Source organism: Scyliorhinus canicula, chromosome 6 (assembly GCF_902713615.1).
Source record: "Scyliorhinus canicula chromosome 6, sScyCan1.1, whole genome shotgun sequence".
Classification (NCBI taxonomy): domain Eukaryota; kingdom Metazoa; phylum Chordata; class Chondrichthyes; order Carcharhiniformes; family Scyliorhinidae; genus Scyliorhinus; species Scyliorhinus canicula.
In genome coordinates, this window is record NC_052151.1 from 55,523,830 (window position 1) to 55,546,684 (window position 22,855).

The following is a 22,855-nucleotide window of genomic DNA, read 5'->3' on the forward strand; positions in this document are numbered from 1 at the left end:
CCCTCCTAACTCCTTCTCAAAACCTATTACTTTTCTTCTAATTTTCCGAGCTCTGATGCAAGGCCATGGACCTGAATTGTTAACGCGATAACGGTTTCCACAGATGCTGCCAGACCTCTTGTGGTATTTCCAGCATTTTTAGCTTATTTGAGATTTCGAGCATCTACAGTTTTCTGCTTTTCAACTAGATTCTCAGACAAGTGGCCACTAGAAACAGGAGTTACTGTCAAAATTGGACTCCTGCCATATTATTTTCCCTTATTTATCTATAAGAGAATATAGCTTTCAATGGGGGCCTTTTCTCTACCCTTATGAAATGAAATGAAAATCGCTTATTGTCACAAGTAGGCTTCAAATGAAGTTCCTGTGAAAAGTTGCTCAGATTAATAACACTGGGTTTGAACCTGCATTCACTTGGCCTTTAAATGTAAAATATTACAGTGGGAAAAATAATCAGTTTTGCACAATCAAGTATGTGGAGATGTCTTCTAGTTTCACTCATCTACTCTTAAGGACATAAGAACAGCAGCAGTAGGCCATCAGGCCCGTGGTGTCTGCTCTGCCATTCAATAAGATCATGGCTGATCTTTTTTTTTTAAATATAATTTTTATTGGAATTTTTTACAGAAAATATAAAACATAACGACACATAATGAAATGCAACAAAATAACCCATAATAACCGTACCACCCCCAGACCGTATCAATGCATGTATCACATCCCCCCACCCCCCCAACCCCAATGAACAACAAAAGAACTTCAAAATAAATTTAAATTAAATAAACAAACATAGTCATCGTCCCCCAGAGAGCCAGAAAGTCGAGAAAAGGTTGCCACCGCCTAAAGAACCCTTGTACCGACCCTCTCAGGGCGAATTTGACCTTCTCTAGCTTAATGAAACCCGCCATGTCATTGATCCAGGTCTCCACGCTTGGGGGCCTCGCATCCTTCCATTGTAGCAAGATCCTTCGCCGGGCTACTAGGGATGCAAAGGCCAGCACACCGGCCTCTTTCGCCTCCTGCACTCCCGGCTCCACCCCAACCCCAAAAATCGCAAGTCCCCATCCTGGCTTGACCCTGGATCCCACCACCCTCGACACTGTCCTCGCCACCCCCTTCCAGAACTCCTCCAGCGCCGGGCATGCCCAGAACATATGGGCATGGTTCGCTGGACTCCGAGCACCTGACACACCTGTCTTCACCCCCAAAGAACCTACTCATCCTCGTCCCAGTCATGTGGGCCCGGTGCAGCACCTTGAATTGGATGAGGCTAAGCCGCGCACACGAGGAGGAAGAATTAACCCTATCCAGGGCATCAGCCCATGTCCCGTCTTCGATCTGTTCCCCCAGTTCCCCCTCCCACTTAGCTTTCAGCTCCTCTACTGACGCCTCCTCCGCCTCCTGCATAACCTTGTAGATATCAGATATCTTCCCCTCTCTGACCCAGACCCCCGAAAGCACCCTGTCGCTCACCCCCCTCGCGGGAAGCGAAGGGAATCCCTCCACCTGCCGCCTAGCAAATGCCTTTACCTGCAGATACCTGAACATGTTCCCCGGGGGGAGCCCAAATTTCTCCTCCAACTCCCCCAGGCTCGCAAACCTCCCATCAATAAACAGGTCCCTCAGCTGTCTGATGCCCGCTCTGTGCCAACTCTGAAATCCCCCATCAATGTTCCCGGGGACGAACATGGCTGATCTTTTTGTGGACTCAGCTCCACTTACTTGCCCGCTCACCATAACCCTTAATTCCATTTCTGTTCAAAAATCTGTATTTGCCTTAAAAACATTCAATGAGGCAGCCTCAAGTGCTTCGCTGGGCAAGGAATTCCACCCATTTACAAGCCTTTGGGTGAAGATATTCCTCCTCAACTCAGTCGTAAATATGCTTCCCCTTATTTTGAGGCTGTGCCCCCTAGTTCTAGTTTCACCCGCCAGTGGAAACAATCTCCCTGCTTCTATCCTAAGGGCAGCACGGTAGCATTGTGGATAGCACAATTGCTTCACAGCTCCAGGGTCCCAGGTTCGATTCCAGCTTGGGTCACTGTCTGTGCGGAGTCTGCACATCCTCCCCGTGTGTGCGTGGGTTTCCTCCGGGTGCTCCGGTTTCCTCCCACAGTCCAAAGATGTGCAGGTTAAGTGGATTGGCCATGATAAATTGCCCTTAGTGTCCCAAATTGCCCTTAATGTTGGGTGGGGTTACTGGGATATGGGGATAGGGTGGAGGTGTTGACCTTGGGTGGGGTGCTCTTTCCAAGGGCCGGTGCGGACTTGATGGGCCAAATGGCCTCCTTCTGCACTGTAAATTCTATGATAATCTATTTCCTTCATAACTTTATTTTTCTATAAGATTCCCCCCTCATTCTTCTAAATCCCGATGATTATCATCCCAGTCTACTCAGTCTCTCCTCATAAGCCAATCCTTTGAACTCTGGAATCAACCTAGAATCTCCTCTGCACCTCCTCCAGTGCCAGTACATCCTTTCTCAAGTCCAAAACTGTAAACAGTAATCCAGGTGTGGCTTCACCAGCACCCTATAAACTATCTACATCTCTCTGCAGACTTTCAGTGTCCTCTGCACACTTGACTCTACCACTCACCTTAGTGTCATCTGCGAACTTTGACACATTAAACTTGGTCACAAACTCCAAATCATCTGTAGTAATCCATGGGAGGCAGGAGTTCTGTCACCACACCAATATTTATTTACAATAACGATATTACAGGAGCAGCTACAAACAGTGCTGCTAGCAGTCCAGTCAACTTAAGACTGGCTCCCAAAGCCTACACAGGTGATTATATGGGCCCCCTCAATGAGCTATCATTGAGGGAGCTCATACTCCAATTGGCCAACCAATAAAGCCAATTGGAGTTCATTACATCATCTATATAAATTGTAAACAATTGCGGTCCCAAAACTGATCCCTGAGGCACACCACTAGCCACTCATCGCCAACCAGAAAAAGCACCCATTTATCCCTATTCTATGTTTTTTGTTAGTTAACCAATTTGCTATCCATGCTAATATATTACCCTAACACTGTTCACCCTTATCTTATGCCTTTTGTGCGGCACCTTGCCGAATGCCTTCTGGAAATCCAGATACACCACATCCACTGGTTCCCTGTTGTCCACCACGCTCGTAATGTCATAGAATCATAGAATTTACAGTGCAGAAGAAGGTCATTTGGCCCATCAAGTCCGCACAGACAGTGACCCAAACCAGGAATCAAACCTGGGACCCTGAAGCTGTGAAGCAGTTGTGATAACCAGTGTGCTACCATGCCCCCCCTCACGTGTCTTCAAAGAAGTCCAATAAATTAGTTAAATATAACCTGCCTCTCATGAACCCATGGTGCATCTGCCCGATGGGACAATTTCTATCTGGATGTCTCACCTTATTTCTTCCTTAGTGCTAGATTCAAGCATTTTCCCCACTACAGGAGTTAAGCTAACTAACCGATAGGTTACCCGCCTTTTGTCTACCTCCTTTTTTAGACAGTGGCTTAACATTTGTTTTCCAATCTACCGGAACTGCCCCAGAGTCCAGCAAATTTTAGTAAATTACCAGAAGTGCATTTGTTATTTCACCCACCACCTCTTTTAGTACCCTGGGATGCATTCCATTAGGGCCAGGAAACATGTCTAACTTTAGCCCATTAGCTTGCCCAACACTACCTCCTTAGTAATAATCGTTTTTAAATCCTCACCTGCCATCAATTATTGCATGTTATTTGTGTCTTCCATTGTGAAGACCGACACACAATACCTGTTCAATGCCTCGGCCATTTCCTCAATTCCCATTATTAAATCCCCCATCCCATCTAAATGACCAACGTTTACCGTAGCCACTCTTTTTCGTTTTATGTATTTGTAGAAACTTTTGCTGTCTGTTTTTATATTCTGAGCTAGTTTAATCTCAAAATCTATTTTACTTTTCTTTATAGCTTTTTTCGTGGCTTTGTGTTGACCTTTAAATATTTCCCAATGCTCTAGTTTCCCACGAATATTTGCCACTTTGTATCCATTTTCTTTCAATTTGATAACCTCCTTTATTTCCTTAGGTATCCATGGCGGATTAGCCCTTTTTCCACAGTCCTTCCTTTTCACTGGTGTATATACTTTGTTGAGCACTGTGAAACATCGCTTTCAAAGTCCTCAATTGTCACACCGTAAAGCCTTTGCTCCCATTCTACCTTAAACCAGCCCCTCCCTCATCCCATTGTAGTCTCCTTTGTTTAAGCACAAGACTCTGGTATTGCATTTTACCTTCTCACCCTCCATCTGTATTTTAAACTCAACTACATTGTGATCGCTCCATCCGAGAGGGTCCCTAACTATGAGATCATTAATTATTCCTGTCTCATTGCACAGGGCCAGATCTATGATAGCTTGCTCCCTCGTAGCTTCCATTACATATTGATCGAGGAAACTGTCGCTGATATGTTCATAGAATCACAGAATTTACAGTGCCGAAGCAGACCTTTCGGCCCATCGAGCCTACACCGGCCCTTGGAAAGAGTACCCTACTTAATCCCACGCCTCCGCCTATCCCCGTAACCCAATAATCCCACCTAACCTTTTTGACACTAAGGGGCAATTTAGCATGATCCATGCACCTAACCTGCACCTCTTTGGACTGTGGGAAGTAACTGGAGCACCCGGAAGAAACCCACGCAGACGTGGAGAGAAAGTGCAAACTCCACACAGACAGACACCTGAGGCTGGTATTAAACCTGGGTCCCTGGAGCTGTGAGGCAGCAGTACTGCCCAAGGCCCTGAACGCCTCCTCAAGACTGACCTGATTTGACCAATCGACATGTAGATTAAAATCGACCATGATAATTGCCATACCATTTTTACATGCATCAGTTATTTCTTTGTTTATTGGCCACCCGACCGTGGTATTATTTGGTGGCCTATAGACAATGCCTATCAGCGACGTTTTCTCCTTACTATTTCTGACTGTCCTTCCGAATAGTCTGATACCGCTGGTTATTTAACTCCGAGTCGTGCCGACCCTGCAAACATGACGCTGTAATGGCCACTAAATCAAACTCATTTGCGATGATTTGTGCAGTCAACTCATTTACCTTGTTTTGAATGCTACGAGCATTCAAGTAAAGTGTCTTTATGCTACTTTTTTACATTCTTTTTTTTCCATTTTTTCCAATTCGCATCAGGTTTCGGTAGTAATCTTGAGATTATAACCCTTGAGGACCTGTTCTTTAACTTGTTCCTAATCCCCCAACAGGTCCTCTTTCCTAGTCTTACCTGTGTTGTTTGTCCTCATGTACCACAACAACTGGCTCCTACCCCTCCCACATTCTTTCAAGCCATTCAGAGATGTCCCTCAACCTGGCACGAGGCAGCCAATATACCATGCGGGACTCTCGGTCCTGCTTACAAAGGATGCTGTCAATCCGCAGAATTATAGAATCCTTTACAATTACCACTTGATGCTTTTCTCCCCCCCCGCTTGAATGGCATCCTGGACCATGATGCAGTGGTCAGCGAGCTCATCCTCCCTACAGCCCTTTTCCTCTTCCACACAGGGAGGGAGTACCTTGTACCTGTTGGACAAGGTAAAGAGCAGAGATTCAGGATCACTCTACCTGCCTCTCTTGCAGTCACACCCTGCTGTCACTAACCACTGACTGACGTGAAGTAATTAATCTACGGGGTGTGACCGCCTCCTGAAACATAGGGCACGATTCCCCGACCCCCACGCCGGGTGGGAGAATCGCGGGAGTGCCGGGTGATTCACTCCACGCCGCCCTGGCACCTGCACGTGATTTCCCACCCCCCCCCCCCCAAAACGGCATGTCGCGTTTTGCGACAGGCCGCTCGGAGAATCGCCGCTCCGGCCCAAGTGGGCCGAGCGGCCTGCCCAATCCGACCGGTTCACGCCGGCGCCAACCACATCTGGCGTGAACAGCGCGCGACCGCTGCGTGTGGGGCCTGTAGGGGGCGGAGGGAGGATCGAGTACCAGGGGGGTGCTCAGGAGGGGTCTGGCCCGCCATCGGTGCCCACCGATCGTCGGGCTGGTGTCTCTGAAAGACGCACTCTTTTCCCTCCGCCGCCCCGCAATCCTGCATGTCTCCGGCCAACCTGCGCATGCGCGGGTGTCGCCATTTAGGCGCCGCGTCATTCAGGCGGCGCCGCTTTGACGCGGGAGTCAAGGCCCGGCGCGTGAGATTGACGCACCGCCGCTCCTAGCCCCCTGGGGGTGGGAGAATAGGGGGCGAGGAGCAGCCTCCGACGCCGGAGTGAAACACTCCGGTTTTCACTTCGGCGTCGGCACTTTGTCTCCCTTTGGGAGAATCGCGCCCATAACGTCCAGGTAACTTTCCCCCTCCTGGATGTGCCGCAGTGTTCGAAACTCAGATTCCAGCTCATCAATTCTGAGCCGAAATTCCTCAAGCAACCAATACTTGCTGCAAATGTGATCTGCCAGCTCCCACATCACGCAGCTAAGCACATCGCCTACCCAACCATCTTTATCGAGTTAATTAATTTGTTAATTAGTTTTGCAGTGTTCTCATTCAAATCCCGCAGGCTAATCTCCAGCCCGATCCAGACTGTGAGATCGCCAGGGAGAGGTGAAGAAAAGAGAGTTAAAAACCCAGGGTCACTATGGGGAAAAATTCTGGGATAACTCCTCTCCGACCCCTTGTGGCAATTAAAACGAGTCCAGGAGCTCACTGTGGCCGGGATGAAATTCAAAATGCACTCTCTCCTTTATCTCCGCACTTTTTGAAATGAACTCTCGTCTCTCTCCCCAAGCTTTTTGAAGTGAACTCTCTCCTCTCTGTGCTTTTTGAAAGCGCCATATTACAATGTTCCAAAATCTAGCACCTTATGTTGACATCTGAAAGTTTCTAGCTGGAGTGGCAATAATGAAATGATAAAAATGAAAATTGCTTATTGTCACAAGTAGGCTTCAAATGAAGTTACTGTGAAATGTCCCTAGTCACCACATTCCGGCGAATTGAACTGCGCTGCTGGCCTGCCTGGGTCTGCTTTAAAAGCCAGCTATTTAGCCCTGTGCTAAACCATCCCCTTAATGATAATCATACTGTGAGTCAATGGATATTATTCTAATACTTTCCTTTCAACTATTGGCTGAGTTGATCACACCACCACCCCCCAAGAGCTCACCTCCATTGTTCAGCTTGGTGGTCCACCTTTGGGAATTGCCATTGTAGTTAGTCCTAGTGAGCAATGTATTGATAAATAGCTTAATACAGCTATGTACTGCAGGCAGAGATGGAAGACTGGAAGGAGCCAGTGGCTATAAAGTTAGGACTGTGATGACCCTGAACATTGACAAAGGTTTTAGTGGATTCTCACTTGGACATCGAAATTTCTTGGGGCTGGAATGCTCTCAGTTGACAATTTGGCTGTTGAACAGAGACAGCTGTAAAGATGGGGACATCATTTGGCAGTTTTGTTTTCACTGCTGTCATCTGGAGATTAAGAACCTCAACAGGTAGTTAAAAGTCAATTTCATTGCTACTTCCTGTACTGTATTTTCTGAAAGTATCATTTGCGGTAACTACGCGGAATGTTCTTGACAGATGGCGTTTCTATTGACCTTTCCATTGTTCAGTGATGTAAGAATATGAATCATCCCTGCTGCTCCTTTGGGCTGTGCTCTTTAATGCCTCTTTTTTAATATATTTGTATTTCACAAATGTTTTACAAACTGACAGTATCATTTGCAAAGACTTGGATATGTGCAAGAGCTCATAACTAAAACTCCATTCACGTCACAGTGTCATAATATTTCAAATTACTTGACTGTTACACTTGGATTTAGCATGTTTAAAAAGCTATTCCTTTATCTTCATTCTTCAATTAAATTGTTTATGTTCTAGCATTGATATGCAGAACACTACAAACCTCAGTGTCAAATCTCGTTTTCCTTTTATTTACCGAGTGACTAAGTCTCTGTAGATGTTTTTGAACTATATCCAAATTTAAAAATCCAGGTTTCCCACACATTGACATTGTTTGCAAATTTACATAATCTATTTATGGGAAAGTCATTATTTAATATGAACTGCGGTGATTTTAGGACCAAGGAATGATTTGTTCCTAATTACTGCTACCCAATGAATAACTTTCCATTGAAGATCAATTTCTATTTGTTTATGTCTTGCCATTTCATGAATTTATAACTTACCATTTACTCCTATGAGCTTTGCTTTATTAAGAAGACTCTTGTGAATTCCATCATCAAATATTTGCTGAAAAATTATATGAAGTCACACATTAATTGTCACAGCACCAAAAAGCTAAAACAGTTTAATTTATATACAATTACCGTCGGCAAAATTAATAGTCACGTCGATAAATGCAGGTTAATGAAGGAAAGCCAGCACAGATTTCTTAGAGTGTTTAACTAACTTGCTGGAATATTTTGAAGAGGTCTGCATGCTGCACTTTGGGAAAGAGATGAAGGAGTTGGAGAGAATGCAGAAAATTTTCACAAAAATGGTCCCAGGGATGAAAAAAACTCCAGTTGCAGAGAATTTGACGTACTTTACTTGGAGAGGAGATTTGGTAGAGATATTGAAAGTCATGAGGCGTCTGGACAGAGTAGATATAGAGAACCTGTTCTCACTTGTGACAGGATTGAGAATGAGAGGGCAAAGATTTAAAGCAATTTGCAAAAGAAGCAAAAGCGATATGAGAAAAAACTCTTCCCCCCCCCCACACACACACACACACACACACAGTGAGTGGTTAAGGTCTGAATGTGCAGCCTGAATGTGTGGTGGAGGCAGGTTCAATTGAAGCGTTCAAAAGGTAAGTTGACAGTTATCTGAATGGGAAGAATATGCAAGGCTGTGAAGAGAGGGCAGGAGAATTGCACTATGGAAATTCCTCATTCGGAGAGCCAGTGCAGACATAAAGGGCTGAATGACCTTCTTCTGCGCTGTAACAATTCTGTGATTCCGGGGTGTCACAACCTGACTTCCTAAATCCGCATTGACTTCCTATATCCACATTGACTTCCTTAACCCACATTGACTTCCTTAACCCACATTGACTTCCTAAACCCACATTGACTTCCTAAACCCACATTGACTTCCTAAACCCACATTGACGTCCTAAACCCACATTAAAATCCTTAACCCACATTGACTTGCTAAACCCACATTGACTTGCTAAACCCACATTGACTTGCTAAACCCACATTGACTTGCTAAACCCACATTGACTTGCTAAACCCACATTGACTTCCTTAACCCACATTGACTTCCTTAACCCACATTGACTTCCTAAACCCACATTGACTTCCTAAACCCACATTGACGTCCTAAACCCACATTAAAATCCTTAACCCACATTAAAATCCTTAACCCACATTGACTTGCTAAACCCACATTGACTTGCTAAACCCACATTGACTTGCTAAACCCACATTGACTTGCTAAACCCACATTGACTTGCTAAACCCACATTGACTTGCTAAACCCACACTGATTTCCTAAACCCATATTGACTTCAAATGATAGTGTTGTCCTCCGATCAGACAATTGTGAATTTTGCTTTATGATGGACTGTAATATAAAAAAAAATCCAGGATTGCACCATTACCTCACTTTAAAAGATTGGAATTATGTATATATGTCATTTTTTTGAGTTACAAAAAATAATGCCATGGGTATGCTCATTTTTTGTCTTTCTTCCTTTCTGTTGTGGTACTGTTGTTTTGTGAATGGTCAAGTTTTGTTTTCCTGTTTAATATTTGATTTCTTTTTGAACCAGACTTCATTTTTCTACCCTGTCAGTTCGATTCTAGCAAAGTTGTTCCCTAATAAAATCCACTAGAAAAGGAATGAAAATACATTAGATTAGACCTTGAGTAACAGTTTAAAAAAAAGTCATTATGGTGACCGATTTTTGTCTGTTTCCTTTCACTTTAAGGAATAACCTTAGTCAGTAAATGTACTTAGCTAATGAGCTACGTTGCAGTCATGATGAACCTTTCATGTTTCTTTTGGTTTGCTTCCTGATATTTGCTACTGATTATTTGTGAATTGTATGACCTTAGGAGTTGTGTGATATGCATATTTACAGGCCGATATTGGATTGCTGACAGTCTATTAACCTCGCGCGCGATTCTCCGGCCTCGTTGTGCTCTCGCTCAAGCATAACGGCGCTGGTGAATAGCGGGAGAGGCCAAAAATGAGTTTCGCGACAGGCGGCAAACAGTTTGCGGTGCAACCAGCCCCCTCCCCAGGCAAAATCGGGATCTTGCCGTAGCGTGGCGAGAAACCAATTATCACCACTAAAGCCATATTTCCATACAAATAACGAGAACGACCCCATATCCAACAGGCCCCCGCCATTAAACGGCCTCCCAGCGAGTGTTCACGCTGGTGCCGATTAGTACTCCATTTGAAAAATGTGAACCTGACGGAAGGGCTTCTGTGTGGAGCCGAAGAGGTGAGTAGCCATTTTTGCTCAGGGGCAAAGAGCCCGGGGATACTGGGCTCACCATCCCAGTGCTCCGCGTGTGGTGGGGGACCCTACGTAGGGGTGGGTCGCCTTTTTGGGGGGTAGGTGTGGGGGGTTCGCGCGCACCATGGGCAACCGCTCGGCATGGCAACCCTGGACCGTGTGTTCCAGTTCCGAGGCAACCCTTGTCCCTACCCCGACGACCACTTGTAACCCCCCCAACCACCCCCTACCTACCTCACCATCCCAGTGCCCTCAGTGATCCTCAATGTGTTAGGCCCTCCTAGCTCTACCACGACATTTAGGTGTGTCCCCAGGATGCATATCTGAGATGCAGGCAGCCAGGTGCCTATCTCGTACCGTGGTCCTTAATGCCCCTGGCGGGCATCCTCCGGGAACTCTCGGCCAAAAGGCCCCAGCTCATTTATCGGCAGCACATGCATCAGAATGGTGGAACTCGGTGGAGCTGGTGCCCACCATCGCCACTCCTTGAGACAGGACTGTGTTGGCACAGTGCCCCCTCCTCCTGGCCGATGCCCATAGGGCCCTGGGGTTCATCTTGGGGTGGAGCAGCAGCTGGTTCGGGCCCCGGCTGTCCGTGCATCATCTGGCTCTGCCAGCACTGGAGGTTCCCAATGTCTGTAGCATGGTGTTGACATCCTCGGTGATGCTCCTCAGTGCACGCTCTGCAGCACCTTGGCAATGCCCATCTGAGCAGAACCTCATCAAGGTCGGCCTGATACTGGGTGACATTCCCCAGTGAGGCAGACATTCTTTTTTTTTAATAAACAATTTTATTGAGGTAGTTTTTGGCTTTGTAAACAGTTACAGACATCAACAGAAAGAAAGCAAAAAAGGCAAAAATGTGCAAACATCCATGTACTTTCAATACTTCAATCGTAACATACTGCACAAGCCCGCTCCTCTCCCACCGGTACTACCCGCCATTTTTCCCTCCTACTCTACTGTGAGGCAGACATTCTGTCGAGACCCTCAGCCTTGGCCATCACTGACTGCACAACGCCTTGGACACCTTCACTCGTGCCGACATCGTGCACCAGGCGCTTCACTGCGGTCACCGTGCCATTCATTCCCGGTGCCATCTCCTCCATCTGTAGCCTCTGGGATTCCTCCAAGCGGCGATGGATCTGCTGGAGCGACGCTGACATCTCCCTCTGAATGTCTCGGCCACACACTTATCATCTCCATCAGCTCCGGGTAACCCTGTACCGGAGGCTCAGCATCAGGCTGGGTCCTGTGATACAGCAGCCTTCCGACTGCTGTCTCACCTGGGGATTCCTGTCTCCACCTGATGTACATCATCAGCAGTGCGGTGCTCACCAGTTGGGCCCCAGAAGCCTGACCACTAACATTTCCCACCGAGGTGTGAATATCTGGGCTGGTGGAGGGCGGGGATGACAGCTCTGCCGCGACTTGAACAGTTGCGTCCTCAGAGCTCCCCTCCGAGATGTTCTCCTCAGGGTCAGGAGAGGGGGCCACCCGGATGGGCCGGCTCCTTCGGCTGGAGGACCTGTGGGGGAATGGACATGTGGTCAGTGGGAGGGGTGGGTCAGTCAGTAAGGCAATCAGTACTCAAATTTGACAGGCCCTCTGGGTGGAGCCCTGTGATTCCTCACCTCTGCAGCATCTGCCAGCCTCCGCGATGGTGAGCGCTTTGTCCTCGGCTACACTGGTCACCTCCAGGGCTGCTCCTTGAAGGAGATGAGGATTCTGATGTCTGGCACCCCACTGCAAGTCTGGGCCCTCTCCTGCCGATTGTGGGAGACCTTTTCCTGAGAGGACACGGAGAGGGCATCATTAACCACAAGAGTGGTTCATAATGGCAGGGGGAGGAGGTGTGCGAAGGAGGGATGGGGGGGGGGGAGGGAGGTAGGGTTGGGGTTGAAGGAGAAAGGGGGTGAGTGGGGGGGTGCACAGTGCCATGGGGAGGCGGGGGGGGGGGGGGGGGTGTCTCATGCTGCCGATGTAGGTCATTGACCGTCTCCCTGCACTGAAGGCCAGTCCTCCTGGTCTCATTCCCCGAGCTGACTGCTGCCGCCACCTCGTCCTAGGCAGCACTGGCTGCCTTGTGACTTTCTCTCCGGGACCCTCAGGTGAACAGGACATCCCTCCTGGCCTCCACCGCGTCCAGGAGCCTGCCCAGGTCAACATCTCCGAATCTTGGTTGCAAGCTGGCTGAGTAAGTGCTAGTCGACCTTGTTAGCGAATCAGCTGGCGAGCCGTCATTTCTGGTGAAAAGCCTGTCAGAATCATAGAATGTACAGAAGGAGGCCGTTCGGCCCATCGCGCCTGCACCGGCCCTTGGAAAGACCATCCTCTTTAAGCCCACGCCTCCACCCTATCCCAGTAACCCCATCTAATCTTTTGGACATGAAGGGGCAATGCAATTAAAGTAGCAGCTAGGGACAGTGGGATGAAGCGAGGAATGAAAATTACAGCAGTATTGGATGGTCAATGGATGTGCAGGACATAACTGGATATGTTTATGGAAGTAGGTGGAGCTTGCAAGGCAATGGAGGGATTTTAAGCTGGGCCAAGACTCTTAAAAGTGAGTTTGTGGGTCATGTGTAGGTGTTGGAGGTTGTAGTTGTAGGTAATGAGGCATGTGAGAACACAAGCTGTGTTATTCTGCATGAAAACAAAAACGAAAATGCTGGAAAATCTCAGCAGGTCTGTTGGCATCTGTAGGGAGGGAAAAGAGCTAACGTTTCGAGTCCAGATGACCCATTGTTATTCTGCATGATATTGTTTATGACCATAGTGCAGGGTTAAAAGTGGGGATGGCAAAGGCGTTTGTGAATTCTGACTGGACAGAGAGATGGGGCAGAGATGAAGGAAGTCAATTTGATTTGGGAGAGCTGAGATTGAAAACAATGGAACAGGATTCTGAAATGCTGTAACCTAAATGTGCCATGTTCTATAACTGAGATTAATAATTAATGTGACTTGATTTAAATGAACAAAAATAGTAAAGGCCTTGGTGACTCAGTAGGCTGGAACGTTGTTTTCAATTAAGAAGTTTAAGGCTTGTTAGACTGATGGGAATTAAATCTTCCTCCTTGCTGTGCTAAATGCAAAGGTCAAAAGTATAATTAATTTGAAGACATCAGTCCATTTTTTGGGAGGCAAGGAGCTTACAGCACAAAGCTACCTCTATTCGAATAGAAACTAGTATTAAGTTGTGAGTCAATTAAATCATTACATATTTAAAAGAAGCAAGATTTTTCTGATGTATGGGAGTGGAAATATCACATTGATATAGTTGGAACTCTCTTCAAAGGTTTATGCTGCTGGGGAAAACTAGGAACCTCTTCATATTTGTAATTTGGCCCAGGAAAAAGCTGTGATAGCAAACATGGAATTAGATAGAGTCAGGTACTGAGCGTCAGTTTAGGTTTTAAATGGTCATATCTCTTAAGTAAGATCGCACAGCTTAATTTCATGCAGAATTATCTGTCCGAAATGTAATTAAAGTAAAATGTAATTCACAAATGGCTCTACTATACTCCATATATTCAGTCAACTGTAAACCTGGTGGATTTATTTGAATCACGTACAGGAGAGTGAGATTTTCTGCTCCCCACCTCCGGTTTTCATTCTTACAAGGATAACATTCCCAACCTTTCCTAACAACAGTAATTTTTATGGGGTTCACAATTCCAGCATTCAAAACGGTATTAGAAATTTAAATTGCATAGTTTTGCAGTTATTTTTCGGCGGTTTCAAATGGTGATCAGTTCCTGGCTTCATATGCTTTGGTTCCAGCTGAAGATAGTCTGTGGAAATACATGTAATTCTCTAAAATTGACCTTTAAAGAGAGAACTGAAGCATAGGGAAAGCAAGAAAGAGAACCAAAGAAGAGGAGGACGGAGAAGAAATATAAGCTAGTTGTATTTAATTCTCCCTTGTGGCTTATGTGACTTACATAAATACTCAAAACGGCTACTGAAAATAAACTTATTTGCAAATGTTTTAAACTGACTCTTGTTCATTTGTAGGTTCACGTTATGAGAGAGGTGGCCAGCATGGCTCAGGAGAAGTTGGGGGTCTCATGTGAAGTAATTGATTTGAAAACTATTCTGCCTTGGGATTCTGAGACTATATGCAAGGTATGCTTTGGTCAACTATCTTTATAAAGCCAATAATTGCAAAACATTTAAAAAAAAAGAAAAGGTTTGCTTAGTTTTCAGAGGATTATCAGATCTGAGATTGTACTGCTTCACAGGCTCGCTGTCACTTTAATTGTAAACTGAGCTAACCTGCTTCTGTGTGTATTTTATCTGCTCACATTCTAAATGAAGAGTATCGCCAATCATTATTTTTTCAACTTCCCATAATCTCCTCTGCCCACTGTGGTGTTCAATGAGGAACAGTATGTTACCTATTGTGTTTAATGTTTGAAATCAGCAGCTTTACTCATCCTATTGTCCAAAGGTTGTACACATTGGTTAAAGTGATATGTTTGTTTCAAAATCAAAAATGCAGAAAGAAGCAAAATGTTGCTGACCATAATTTGTCATTTGTCAGTTTGTGCCTGCAAATACATTTTGTCTGTTTTGCAATTCTTGACCTATCTGTCTGTTTTTCTAGTGGCAAATACAGCTATGATTAGCATGTGTGAAATGTTTGTAGTCATCCTATATAGCATTACTGTTAGTAAGGAATATGTAAAGTTTTTAAAAAAACAATGTACAAAATATGTGCAATTTTCAGTCAGCCCATGTATTTCATCTTGCCAGTCTAGCATTGGTTTGTTTTGGCCCTTGGATCATGCAGGTACCCAGATGCATTTCTGGAGATTATATTGAGACAGTGCCATGTGAATATTTATTATGCTACTTAGTATTTTGCCGATAATTGTTGGGCGTTGCTGTGAATCATTTCAGTTGTAATTAAACCTGCCAACTGGGACAGCATGCACACTGCAGTTTTACTAGTATTTTCACGTCTCAAATTACCAAAACAGTGCAGATGTCCTCAAATACGGATTTTCTTGTTGTTGAAGATAGTTGTTAGAGCCACACAGCAGACAATATTCAGAACCTATTGCAATTATCATATTTATTTTTTTAATCCAAAGAATCTTGTACTATGCTGTGAAGAAGAGTCTTACGGACTCAAAACATTCGGGGCAGCAGGGTAGCATGGTGGTTAGCATAAATGCTTCACAGCTCCAGGGTCCCAGGTTCGATTCCCGGCTGGGTCATTGTCTGTGTGGAGTCTGCACGTCCTCCCCCTGTGTGCGTGGGTTTCCTCCGGGTGCTCCGGTTTCCTCCCACAGTCCAAAGATGTGCGGGTTAGGTGGATTGGCCATGCTAAATTGCCCGTAGTGTCCTAATAAAAGTAAGGTTAAGGGGGAGGTTGTTGGGTTACGGGTATAGGGTGGATACGTGGGTTTGTGTAGGGTGATCATGGCTCGGCACAACATTGAGGGCCGAAGGGCCTGTTCTGTGCTGTACTGTTCTATCTATCTATCTAACTATTTCTCGCTTCACAGATGCTGCTAGACCTGCTGAGTTTTTCCAGCATTTTCAGTTTATCTTTCAGATTGCCAGGATCTGCAGTATTTTGCTTTGATTTTGCTTTTTTTGTAATATGAGCCCAGTCTGAATTTTCGGTTATGTTGGATTCCCATTCACTTTGTGTGCCCAGTGCCTTGTTAATCTTTTTCATGCTGCCCACATTAAATTTGGCAGGTCTACTTCGATGAAGCAGTCATGATGTACTATCATACAGTGCAATTTTTGCTGATTGCTGCTCAGCTCATGTCTAAACAGATACCTATTTAAAAAAAATAAATTTTAGAATACCCAATTATTTTTTTCCCCAATTAAGTGGCAATGTAGCGTGACCAATCCACCTACCCTGCAAAACTTTGGGGGGGGGGGGGGGGGGTGAGATCAATGCAGACATGGGGAGAATGTGCAAAGTCCACACGGACAGTGAGCTGGGTTTGATCCCAGTCCTGGGTCCTCAGCGCCATGAGGTAGCGTGGCTAATCACTCCGCCACTTTACTATTGTTTAGTAAAGGCAAACATAAGTAATATAATATATAATAATCTGTATTGTCACAAGTAAGCTTACCTTAACACTGCAATGATGTTACTGTGAAATGCCCCTAGTCGCCACACTTCAGCGCAAGTTCGGGTATACAGAGGGAGAATTCAGAATGTCCAAATTACTTAACAGCATGTCTTTCGAGACTGTGGAACGAAACCAGAGCACCCGGAGGAAACCCACACAGGCACGGGGAGAACGTGCAGACTCCGCACGGACAGCGACCCAAGCCAGGAATCGAACCTGGGACCCTGGCGCTGTGAAGCAACAGTGCTAACCACTGCTATCGTGCTGTCCGTGCCTCATGTTCATATGTGCTCTCATGATTGATCTTATCTTTTACATCAATCGGGAAGGATTTCATTCTGGCAATGTCCACTTCATTCTGATCAATGGGACTTCACCTCGCTTTCTTGCCAGCTCTGATAATGCCTTAATTACAAGGCAGACTACTGTCCATACTTTTTTTAACCTTTGGGAGGCAATCGTGGATTCTGGAAGATCAAAGCTATCAATTACAGTCATGCAGTTGTCTGTCTGGGAGTATTCTGCAACATAGTTTGGCTAGATTCTCAAGGATTCTGATGGTTTATTATACGTTGCATTGACTCCGTAAGAGACCTCATCAGAGAATTCCCAAAGGAAGAAGGCACTCAAAAGAGGAATGGACCAACTAGAGGAGCAGCACCTTGTAAAGGCTGGAGATCTTTTTGCCTGTTGCAGGCAAAAGTTTTAGTAATCTGCTATGTTACAACTGCATCTGACCACTGCATGAGCCCCATTCTAAGGCTACTGGTTCCAATTTCCTTAAGTTCTGCTAAGTTCTACCAATCTTATAACAGTGTAATGTTGGGACACTGTTAGAACCCTTGTGGAATTTTAAAAAAATATGAGATGTGGGCATCACTGGCTGGATGAGCATTTATTGCCCCCCTAATTGCTCTTCAATTGAGTGGCTTGCTAGCTCATTTCAAAGGACATTTAAGAGTCAACCACATTGCTGTAGGTCTGGAGTCACATGTGGGTCAGACCAGACCAGGTCAGGATAGCAGATTTCCTTCCCTAGTTTCATTAGTGAACCAGATGGATGTTTACAACAACCAACAATGGTTTCATAGTCATCATTAGAATTTTAATTCCAGTTTGTTATTGAATTCACCGTCTTCCTTGGTGGGAAACAACGAGTGGGAGGGTCAGGGAAGGAAGCATAAGCGGGCGGGCTGAGGAGGGAAATGGTGAGCAGGAGAAAAGCAGTAAACACGAGTATTGGAGGGCAGGGGAGGACTGGGAGGGAAGAGTTGAGTGTGTGGATAGGGGAGGAAAGTGGGGGGAAGGGGAGAAACAGCATATTCAGATGACTTCAGGAAATATTTGAGAAACCTTGCAATGTGAAGATCAAGACATGAAACGGCACAATACAATACAAGTCATAGAAATAAATCAGAGGCTGAAACGCTCAACTCATTTAAAAGATACTATGATGTAATACCTAAGGCTATGGACCAGATGCTGGAAGATGAGATAAAAATGAGCTGCTAGTTTCTTTTTCTCTTTTTTTGCGTCTGGACAGTTGAAGTCGCAATGTGCTGCATGGCCCCTTTCTCCGCCGTAACGTTTCTATGGTTCCATCACAGAAAGCTCTGCTCCTTAACTTTTATTTTGCAAATTGTAGTATCATCTGTTATAGAAACAAAGCTTGCCTTGTGCCATGAGTTCTATTATTGCAATGTTAGCCTTGTGCTGCAAAGATACTTAAATTAATATATTAAACATTTGTTCTCTTCAACCTTTTCTCCCTTCCCTCGCAGTTTCTTTCTTTTAATTTGTTTTTATATTTCTTTCTAACTAATGTATTACCTGGTCTAATATTTAACTATATGTTAAGAAGGTAAACTTGAACATTAATTGTTCATGATCTCTCCTGGTTCTACCTTCCTTTAGAAGTGGGATTCAGAGTGAGGAAATTGGTTGAAATTTTTCTGTTGCCATTTTTCAGTTAATCGAGTACTACAAGTGTGGGGGTAGACATATTAAACTCATAGACCCAACCAGGTTAGTTTCATTGCACTTTTAAATTTCACACTGTTACTGCAAGATAAATTGTTTGAAATATTGGTAGCCCAGTGGTATCTTGATGATGGTTTGTCGGCAATGCTGCAAGGGTTAATAACTTGGCATGAGCACAGAGTAGTGATCTAATCTTGACATTCAAAAGACTGTTCTGAACCATGAGAGTTTTACTTATGTGGTTTAAGGCTAAGCTTAATCAAATTATAATTGGTGGTAATTATCTATTCTCTTTCTAAATTTGCAGTTTGTGTTGTTTAATGCCTCCCATTGCGAGTAACATGGTTTATCTGCATCTTACCTACACTTCTCCATGTTTCTCACAATTTTAGCAGCATTTGGTTTGCCAGACCACATGCATGTATTCCATTTAATTATTTTAGATTAATTTATTTTTTTACCTTGGATCAATTTAAAATTTGCTCCTACACAAACAACTTAATTTCTTTATAGATGTGTTGCCAAAAGCACATTCTTATCTAGACTCCTGTTTTGCTTGATTTTCTTTCCCTCTAGTCTGCTCCCCACCCGGCCTCCCTCCTCATTCCTCTGGTTACATTTTCTGGAATATTCCTGGAATTTCTTTTCTGTTTTGTTTTTGATCCTTGTTTAATTTTTTAACATACCTTTCATTTCCTGAATCCAATTACGACTGCTGATACTTGCCGCACCGTTTATTGAAAGTCATCTTCTAGGACAGTAATTCCACTGCTTTGCAACATTACTGGTGTCATACATAGATGAGAGAGAAAAAATGTTCTCTTTTTTTTAAGACGTTATCCTGGAGTGAACAACATTTTAGTGCAGGAAAACTGTTAAAATTGTGTGGCAAGCAAGTCTGAAATCACGAACGTGACTGCCATGCTGAGTGGCAGTACATGGACACTAATTATCTTATTACTATTGTTACAACACCCTAGGCTAGTGCATGTTCAATTCCAGCCCTGCATGCCCCGGAGTCACAACACAGGTGAATTAACCAATAATTCTTACAAAGATACCTGAAGTCTTTGGCCGCTGGCCGCCCAATAATCACAGTCACCAGGTTTGTAAATGTAAACACAATTGTTGTTTATTTATAGCAGGAACTGTCATGAAATATGCAGTAAATACAACTAGTTAACGACAAGCTAATATCTAATAACCCATATTAATTTGGTACCACCCTCTTCACCCACACACAAGGCACACAAACACGGATGGCTGGAAAGGGGTAAAATCATAAGTGAAGGGAAAAAGAGTCTTTGTTTCAGATGATGATTCTTGAACACACTTTCTTCCCTGCAAGCTAGCAGATTTAAAGTCTTTGGTTTACAGTCTGTAATGATCATCCTTGTATATTCATTCATTCAGGTACTCTGTAGTTAGAAATGCATTACCCACAGCTTTCCCTTGGGAGGCACCTTGTTTCTGAACAAACTATGCTTTCAGTTTGTCGTTTGTCTTCAGGTCTCTGTAATTCCAGGAAAACAGCACCCAGAGGTTTTCTGGAGAGAGAGCCAGCCCTCAATCGCTTTCTCGAGAGAGTTGGCTGGATCTTTCTGGAGAGAGTTAGCTGGATCTTATTTTCACCATGCTGTCAGAATCAAAACTTAAACCAAACTCAAACCACACTCTGAAAAATATCCCAGTGGAATAGGATCCAGTTACTAGGCAGGGCACAGCCTTTTGGGTTAATCCATCAGCCAATCAGTCTAACCGAGTCCCAACCCATCTCTCTGTCACTGGTGCCGGCCAGTCTGCAGTTTCTGTTTAAATCAGCACAGCCTTCTGTACTCTTCCTGCTTGAATTAAAGATACAGGCATCTTGCCTTAAAAAGACAGGTCCAATAATCATCCATCGATCAAAATGTAACGGCAAAAATAAAAGAAAGGAGAAGTAAGGGAATAAACAGGAAGGACCCTTACACTATGTCAGCTGTTCTGCAAAGCTATTTGAGAATTTAGAACATTTTGGATCCTCATGCTTCATTCAGAAGGCACTGCCTTTTGCAAAATATTCTGCAAAATTCAACTAGGTTCAGCAGTCTACTGTTTAAAGCCATGCTTGAACTAAACAGTTTTTCATTTACATCTTCGTTATTTTATTTCTAATAATATTCCTTGACAAACTGCTGTGCCCATTCAAGTGGGTTTAAAAGATGGAAGACGAGCAGGGGAGTCCTGTGGGTCTGATTTTTCAGATGGATGTAAAAGATCTCATGGCGTTACTTCTAAAAACAAAAAAACGAGGGAATTCTTCAGTGCCCTGGCCAACATTTACTTCCCAGCCAGTAGTACTAAAACAACCTTAACTGTTCATTTATCTTATTTTGTTACTAGTTCCTGATATTCCCCAAACAGGTTCTCTTGCCTAGTCTTTACTATGTTGTTTGACCCAACATGGACCACAACAACTGGATCCTCCCACTTCCTCTCCAATATCCTTTCAAGCCGGTTTGAGATGTCCCTCACCCTGGTACCGGGCAGGCAACATACCACATGGGACTCTCAGTCCTGAATACAAAGGATGCCATCGGTACCCCTAATTATGGAATCCCCTCTCACTACTATTTTTGCTCCCTTGTTTGAATGGCCTCCTGTGCCATGGTGCAGTGGTCAGTTTGTTCTTCTTTTCTCCAGCCCTTTGCCTCATCCATACAGGGAGCAAGTACCTCATGTTAAGTAACGGGTTAAGAGACATTCCAATTAGTTGTCTCATTTATGTTAAGTATCCAATGATTGACACTGATCTGTAAAGGGGCTTCAGGTGGCTTTTGTGTCAGATGATGTGATGTTAGAGTTTTGTGCAAAGTCTGTTGAAGCAAATTAAAGGTGTTTGTGGAAAAGGAGCAGAACCGTTGACTCTTTATCCAACAGCAGCTAGACGTCTAACAAATGGTAGCAGAGAATGGTTGCTGTGCAAATGTGAAGATTTGAAAGATACAACTTTTCCAGACCAAACCAAGGAGTGAGTGAGAAGAAAAACAAACAGATATATGGCTGAACCTAGGATAAAAATTGCCGGATATGACTACTACTAACCCCCCCCCCCCCCCCACCCACCCCCTCCCCTATTTTCTGAAAGGGGATCGTACAATCACTGGAGAAGTGCAGTAGTTATGTAGACTAAGGTAACTGCCTTGGGAAAGAGAAAACAAGGTATGGCATTGACTCTTTACCTTATGACAGTAAAATCTAAAGCAAAGTGTTTTCTGAGCAGGAATTGGAAGACTTAGACTCAGAGGAAGGTCTGGAGACTCTATTACATTATATGGATAAGATTTATAAAAAGGATGACTTGTTAAATGCGTATGAAGCATGGTCAGAATTTGATAGGTTTCGGAAAATAGAGGAATTCTCCATGGAAGACAGTATAATGGAATTTGGCAGACTATATAAAAGGCTGCCGAAACACAACCTGGAATTTCCAGTCTGTGTTGGCCTTTAAATTACTTGACTGTGCTACAGTGAGCAACATAGATAGGCTCCTGGTTTTGACAGGAGTTCAGTTTGCGGATAAGGATACCTTATTCGATCAGGTGACAAGCTTTAAAAAAGTTTCTGGGGAAACATTTGATTGGCTCTGATGAGGGCAGCACGGTAGCATTGTGGATAGCACAATGGCTTCACAGCTCCAGGGTCCCAGGTTCGATTCCGGCTTGGGTCACTGTCTGTGCGGAGTCTGCACATCCTCCCCGTGTGTGCGTGGGTTTCCTCCGGGTGCTCCGGTTTCCTCCCACAGTCCAAAGATGTGCAGTTTAGGTGGATTGGACATGATAAATTGCCCTTAGTGTCCAAAATTGCCCTTAGTGTTGGGTGGGGTTACTGGGTTATTGGGATAGGGTTGAGAGGTGTTGAACTTGGGCAGGGTGCTCTTTCCAAGAGCCGGTGCAGACTCGATGGGCCGAATGGCCTCCTTCTGCATTGTAAATTCTATGATCTATGACCCAAATAGGTCAGTCTGCAATAAATCAAAATATGGAAGACACACTACTAACAGGATGGCGAAATCACACGCTACAAGCAGGTTCCAAGACTATAGAAGGAGTTCGGGACCCAGAAAGTATGAAGACAGAAACCCAGTTAGAACCTACAATAGGAAGATGAACCCCAGAAATGCCCGGTGTATGATAAATCGATGTTTTCGATGTGACTCTCAATACCATTATGCTTTCAACTGCCCAAAACGATAGTGTTTGAAGCGACACATGACACGGAAGAGTCAAAAGATGGAAAAAGAGCAACTGCGAAGTA

The 22,855-nt window shown here is 44.5% G+C and overlaps 1 protein-coding gene across 2 annotated transcripts in view; it reads left to right on the plus strand.

Annotated features, from left to right (window-relative positions):
- bckdhb (branched chain keto acid dehydrogenase E1 subunit beta) overlaps positions 1-22,855 on the plus strand; it is a 380,244-nt gene that overhangs the window by 160,916 nt on the left and 196,473 nt on the right. For both annotated transcript variants that reach the window (XM_038799321.1, XM_038799322.1), the window contains exon 8: positions 14,493-14,603. In XM_038799321.1, coding sequence (XP_038655249.1) covers positions 14,493-14,603 — 111 coding nt within the window. The remainder of the gene's footprint in view (positions 1-14,492; positions 14,604-22,855) is intronic.